The sequence below is a fragment of the Triticum dicoccoides genome, chromosome 6A (genome assembly GCF_002162155.2).
Source record: "Triticum dicoccoides isolate Atlit2015 ecotype Zavitan chromosome 6A, WEW_v2.0, whole genome shotgun sequence".
Classification (NCBI taxonomy): domain Eukaryota; kingdom Viridiplantae; phylum Streptophyta; class Magnoliopsida; order Poales; family Poaceae; genus Triticum; species Triticum dicoccoides.
The window spans coordinates 468,844,500-468,851,608 of NC_041390.1; the positions used below are offsets into that span (position 1 = coordinate 468,844,500).

Here is a 7,109-nt window from a genome sequence, read left to right on the forward strand (position 1 = left end):
GGATTTTGTTAAGAAAGACATTATGCGGTTGTTCGAAGCCTTCCATAACAACACACTGGATGTTGCTGGTTTGAACTATGGGATAACTACTTTGATACAAAAAATGAACGGGGTGAAAAAAATTCAATAATACCGCCCCATATGCCTTCTTAGATGCCCATATAAGCTGATCACCGAAGCGCTTGATAACAGAGTTGTCGTATTTGTGGACAAGCTGATTAGAAAGCACCAAAATGCGTTCATCAAGCATAGGAACATTATGGATGGAATCCTCACTTTGCATTAGGTGTTACATCACACTCAACATAAGAGGAAAATTGGGATTGTATTAAAACTGGATTTCGAAAAAGCTTACAATAAGATAAACTGGGATTTCCTCCTTAAATGCCACTTCAATCGTGGCTTTCGGCCGACCTGGTGTGGGTGGGTTGAAAGTATCCTACATAATGGCACTTTGAGCATTAAGCTCAATAATGAAACTGGTCCATACTTTAAAAACCACAAAGGGGTTCGTCAAGGTGACCCTTACTCTCCATTTTTGTTTAATCTTGCTGTGGAAACCCTATCAAAGATGGTACTTAATCCTCAGAAAAAATGATAACTAGCCTTGCGCCAAATTTGATTGAGGGGGAGTGGCTATCTTACAAAATGCAGATGACACGGTTATCTACTTTGAACATGACAACGATGCAGCTGTTAATCTCAAACTATACATGTTCGAGCTTATGTCAGGGCTGAAGATCAACTTCATGAAAAGTGAGATCCTTTGTGTTGGGGAAGATGATGATAGTATACCCTTTTATGCTGGACTTTTTAATTGTAGCATTGGTCACTTCCCATGAAGTACTTGGGGGTGCTAGTTAGCTTCTCAAATCTCTGAAGCCTGGACTGGGATTTTGTGGATGAAAGATTCCTTAAATGTTGCGAGTCTTGGATTGGTAATGCATCCTCTTCGGGGGGTGGTATTGATCCTCCTTAATTCATCGCTTACCAGGATTGTTTACTACTATATGTCCATGTTTTTACTTCCAAAAGGGGTGACTGATAAGCTAGACAAGCACCGTAAGCGTTTTTTCTGGCAATAACACGAGGGGCAAAAGCGATATCATTTAGTTAAATGGTCCAGAATTTGTCGTTTAAAAGAAAAAGGGGGCATGGGGGTGAAATACCTTCATAAACAAAATATTAGCTTACTCACCAAGTGGTAGTGGAAGCTGGAGACACAACAAGGGTTGTGGCAGGATGTGACCCGGGCAAAATACTTTAAAAAAGACACGGTGACATCGGTAAAAACTAAATTTGGTGATTCCCCGACTTGGAAGGCCATTATGAAGGTTAAAGAACACTACCTTGCTGGCAGAAAGGTGGTGCTGAATTCTAGCAACCTTGCTAGAGTGTGGATCAACCCAGTTGGGAATGGGCCTCCCCTATGTTTGCAATTCCCTATGTTATATAGTTTTTGCAATATAATGATCAAGAGATCATTGTTGTTAAATTCAGAGAAAGAGTGGAAAATAACTTCTTTAGAAGACGCTTACACCCTCCTCTACTTGATCAGTGGAAAGAAGTCCAAGCTAGAGTGGGGGCATGGCCTCTGTCTAGTGAGCCTGACTAGGTCATTTGGACCCTTGGGAAAAAGAAAAATAAGTTTACCACTAAATCTGTCTATGAGTACTTGGAGAGAAATGTAGTTGGATGTAACTACAAGTGGATTTGGAGATAAAAAAATCCTCTAAAAGTTCAGATTTTCCTTTGGCAATTATTCCAGGATGATGTTTTAACTAGAGATGTTATGAGCAAACGGAGGTGGTTGGGAAACCCTCCCTGTTCCTTTTGTGATGGCAGAGAAACCTCTCAACACCTATTATTTACTTGTCCTGTGGCTAGAGTCCTATGGAGGACTGTGAGCTGTGTCATGGGCACGAATCATTGCCCTAATAATATTTGGCAATACTTCTCTTGGTGTTACATGTTTCTCCCAGATGGGGAGAAGTTTTATACCTTTGGCTTAGCTGCTTTATGCTGGGCGATGTGGAATAGCCGTAACAAAACCACCTTTGAGTTCCAAAAAAAGAGATCCCCATTTGATGTGGTATACTCTGCATGTGGTTACCTCACTTATTGGGTAGGGTTGCTGATGGGAGAGGACCGGGAGGCAATGGAGCATGGAGCTAAGATGTTGAGGATCAACGCCTCGAACATGACAAGAATCTGTGCGGCACCAGGTGAATCAATGAAGAGCTGAAGTTCGAGTGCACCTGGCGCGGATCGGATATGCATCTACATCGTCTGATGGTTCATTTGCTTGCCTCTTGTATTGGTGGCCGAACTTATGTGTGGAGTCCGATCCTTACTCTTGTATGAGCTTCTGATGTGGCCTGGTTGGTAAGGCTTGTAATGGCTGGAATGTTGGTTTGTTAGGTTCTCGTAGCTGTTCTGGTCCATGGTGAACTGCTCGATGACAGGTGTTTACCGTGGGTTTTCCAGTGATGAGTTGAACTCGCTTTTCCCTTTCTAGGTTTCCTTGGTGTCAACTGAACTGATGTATTTCCGTTGTGTGAGTAATGGAAAGGGGTTATGCCCGGTTAAAAAAAAAGATAATGATACCAGTATATAGTCATTTTTCTACAGTGACATGTCCCCATTACACGATACTAGGATTATAGCCATGGCAAAACAAACCCAAATTAATGGAATCCAATGCCATTATAGGAAATGAATTAACTCATACACCATAAAGCCCGAAGTTAACTCGACCTTATCCTCACGGGCGAGGCTCCAGGAGAGCAGTCGGTTACTTGACTTCTTTCCTTGCTAAGCTCTACCGTTCCACATGTTTTACGGTGGTTGTTTTCGGTTATACAATTTTTTCCGTCTTCCCGCAAAAGTGAGACAAACCCAAACTAATGAAATCTGATGCAGCCGCAGCAAATGAATTAAGTAATATGCCATGAAATCGAAGTTAACTCGATCTTATCATGTAGATAAAATCCAAACATGCAAAATGGTAGTAGTAGTGGGTAGTGACACTTTTTTTTTTGCGAAACAGTGGGTAGTGACACTCACCCTAAAAGAAAGTAGGTAGTGGGTAGTGACACTCACCCCAAAAGAAAGTAGGTAGTGATACCGGATACACAATTAGGCATATATTCATTTTTCTACAATACAACCCCATTACACGGTGCTAGGATTAGAGCCCTGGCAAAACAGACCTAAATTAATGGAATCCAATGCCATTATAGGAAATGAATTAATTAATACCCATAAAAGACCGAAGTTAACTCGATCTTATCCTCTGCGGAGAGGCTCCCGGAGAGCAGTTGGTTACTTGGCGTCCTCTTTCAGCAAGCTCTGCCGTTCCTCATGTTTTACGGTGGTTTTTCCCCGTCTTCCTCCTGCCGTTGGCGGTAAAAATAAAAAATAATACTCCTGCCTGCGTCTCGTGCTCCCCGCACCTCTCTCTTCTCTGTTCCAAACCGAAGAGAAAAAAACACTTCCTTTCCTCTTCCTCCCGACTCCTGAGTGAGTGACCTACCAACCCAAGCCCAACGCGGCTCAAATCTCCCCCACTCCACCACCGCGCTCCCCGTCACCGCCGGCGCCTCAATCCCGCCCAGCGCCGGCCCCCTGACACCGCCCGCCTCCCACTCGCGCCGCCGCCGTCCGCTCCCGTCCGTCCTCATCGCAACATCGCGTTCCTGCTACCTCCACACCGTCCGCAGTCGTTGGCCATTGGGTTCGAGGTATGAGCTTGTTCTCTCCAGCGATTAGTTAGCCCCCCACAATTTCTGGGCGTGGCTCCTGCCACCATCTAGATCCGCCCCAGCCTGCTCGAATGCACATTTTGTCATGGAGCTCTTTACAGAGGCCTGCTGATGTAGTACCGCATGTGAACGATCAGCTATTAATGCAGTTCAACCATAAGAATGGGTCGAATTGTTGCCTGACGGATTACAGACCTTGATATGGCATGTTCTTCAGGATTGAGATGAATTAATTGCTGTTTGCTTGTATCTGAACATTTTGCCCAAAGCTGAATCTGTTATAATTTGCTATACCTATCTTTATCGGCATACATTCTCAAGATGCTCAACTACCCCTCAAGGCCTCAATATATAAATATCAAGATGTTGGTAACTTATCTGATCTGAGACGTTGGTAACTTATCGAATGGCCCTAAACCAAAGTCTTCAGATTTCCAGACTCTGGAGTGTTTCCACCTTAGACACGCCCTTCCATTTTTGGATGAGCAGGGCAGCAGGCAGCGCTGCAACAAGTACCTTACGCGTGTAAAAATGATTCTACATACTTGACAGAACTTGACATGGCATTTATCCTGTTCAAATTAATGCGATTTTAAAATTCTGCCTGTACATCTGGATTCACCAAAACCTAATCAAGAAAGCATGTGTCACCTGGATCCACTCAACAATCAAGACTCATCTATTGAAAATTATATTTTTCTTTCAGTTGTCGTAATAATGTCATGATGCTGTGTGCTTATGCTCATTGCTGTTATTTATGTGATGCTTATTATGAATTTGATTTCACTATTTGGGATGAAGCAGGCATTGAGCATTGATCTCAACATGAACAGGCACTAACAAGAAATCTCTACGTTTCAGATTCCGTTGTGTGGAAGGTTTTTTGCTGGTCCACTGGGGAAATGGATGGTCCAATGCATCAACTGTTTGGCAGAACATGATAGTTTATTAAACTGCAGGACTTCACTATAAATATATAGCCCAGTTAATTCTTCTGCAACTTATTTCTTATTCAACATGCCACCATGGTGGGGAAGGTCTTCATCCAAAGAAGTAAAGAAGTCGGCCACAGAAAATCTAATTGACACATTTCAGCGGTTCATAAGTCCAAGTGAGCAAAAGGGGAGCACAAAATCACGAGGGGGTCGCAGACGTGGTAAAGACCAAACTGCTGAGAAACGTTGCTGGTCTACTGCCCACTCACGCTCCACATCCCCTTCAAAAGAGGTTTCTCGCTGTCAAAGCTTTGCAACAGATAGAGCACATGCACAACCACTCCCTCTTCCTAGATCACGTGCTGGGGTGAGACGTATTGTATCTGATAATCCCGACTCAAAGCCCATTTTGGAGAAGAGTGGTACAGGACATCAACTACCACTGCCAGCCCTGAACCGGCTTGCAAATGCTTCTGTCTCCAGCAACAGTTCTATTGACAGTGATGATCGTGCAGATTCTCAACTTCAGAGCCCCGCAGGAAACGAGGTGACCAATGTTACAGCACCGAGTAGTTCAAGGTATGATCCTTAGTGCCACTTTTCATTCAACAACATCATTTTGTTGCTGTAATCACTCAAATACATCGTTATGACTCTTCAATATTCTATTTTTGAAGCGGTGTGCGTAAAGAGTGTTCAGGTGCTACCACCAGAAGGAGCACCAAGGAAGTGACAAAGCCAAGAAATGCTTTTCCTAGTAACCAAATTCTGTCTACATCTCCAAGTGGTGCTGTCACTGACAGTTACCAACCTAGTTTGCAAAATTCACGACAAGTTGCTCTTGAGAGTGCTCCAAATAGTTTGATGTCAAGCCCTTCTCAAAGCCCAAGAACAATATTTCCTGACCAGATTCCAACATCAGCTTTTTGGGCGGTTAAGCCTCAGCCAGACGTAGTTTTCCTTGGGTCTGGTCAGTGCTCCAGTCCAGGCTCAGGGCAAACATCTGGGCATAATTCAGTGGGAGGTGATATGCTAGCTCAGTTCTTTTGGCAGCCTAGCCGAGGTAGTCCAGAGTGTTCACCAATTCCAAGCCCAAGAATGACGAGTCCTGGTCCAAGTTCAAGGGTGCATAGCGGAAGTGTGTCTCCGTTGCATCCAAGGGCTGGTGGGATTGTACCTGAATCTCCAACTAGCCGGCGTGATGAGGGGAAGAAAAGGCAAACCCACCGATTGCCTCTTCCACCATTAAGCATCTCTAACAGTTCCCCATTTTTACCGAACAACTCCGCACCAACAAGTCCTATATCTCGTAGTCCTGGTAGATCAGAGAATCCACCCAGTCCTGGACCACGGTGGAAGAAGGGAAAGCTGATTGGGCGTGGCACATTCGGCCATGTATATGCTGGCTTCAACAGGTATGTCTTTCCATGATTGAAGCTAGAAGATGTTCAATTCAATATGTATGACAACTGCACACATGGCATGCTTTCCATAAAAAACATAGATGTTAAAAGACTGTCTGGAAAAGTCTTATTTTTTCCTGTGATCACATTTTCTGTACTTTTGAATGCTTGTTGATATGCTATTTATTTCTCATGAGTGTGTTTATGTACTGCTACCTTTACAAGAGAAGAGTTCAGTCGAGTTGCACACATGCTACAAAATACACCAGTCTGATTAATCCTCTTCAGTTGACTTGTAATATTTCTCGTGTATACCTCTTTCTCAAACTGCATATGCAAACCATATCGAATATGACAATTAAATGATTAATACATTAGCATTTTTTTAACAGAGTCACCAACATAAATATCCTGTCTTGATAGCCTAGAAAGTAAACTACTCTATGGCAATAACTCAATGCTAAAACATTTTATCATCTTGTAACTGTGGGAATAATAAATTATCTTAGTTGGTTTCATGTTGAATTGTGTCCTCATTACTCCATTAAAGTGTCAGAGCCGACAGCACTCGACCTATCTTCTATATTAAGGTAAAATTTCACACGCACTCCTACATGTAACTCCTGAGTTTAAGGACACTCCCACAGATTATTTTTTGGTGTGCACACAGTTCACAAGTATCTCAATTCCCCTAGATGCCTTCCATTACTTTCTTCACTAGTTTTAATGAAAAAACACTAGAAGAGAAATACTCCCTCTGTAAAGAAATATAAGAGGGTTTAGATCATTATTTCTTTACGGAGGGAGTAGTAACTAAAATACCAGCCAGCATGTTAATCATCACGCTAAGTAAAAAACTCAATTTTTCTACTTATATTTTTTATCTACTTGCTCTTACTTTCCTCTGTCGTGTTTAAAACCTTAGTTCACAGACTTGGTACGCGAGAGATGTGTATGTCAAAACTGCTTCATGTTTGTTGAGATCCTAGTTGAAAACGACAGAAAAG

General features: G+C 42.8%; 1 protein-coding gene across 1 annotated transcript in view; it reads left to right on the top strand.

Annotated features, from left to right (window-relative positions):
- The first annotated feature begins 3,463 nt into the window (after nucleotides 1-3,463).
- Nucleotides 3,464-7,109, top strand: part of LOC119317332 (mitogen-activated protein kinase kinase kinase YODA-like) — a 15,145-nt gene continuing 11,499 nt past the window's right edge. The window contains exons 1-3 of the mRNA XM_037591764.1: nucleotides 3,464-3,743; nucleotides 4,626-5,278; nucleotides 5,377-6,114. Coding sequence (XP_037447661.1) covers nucleotides 4,782-5,278; nucleotides 5,377-6,114 — 1,235 coding nt within the window. The 5' untranslated portion in view covers nucleotides 3,464-3,743; nucleotides 4,626-4,781. The remainder of the gene's footprint in view (nucleotides 3,744-4,625; nucleotides 5,279-5,376; nucleotides 6,115-7,109) is intronic.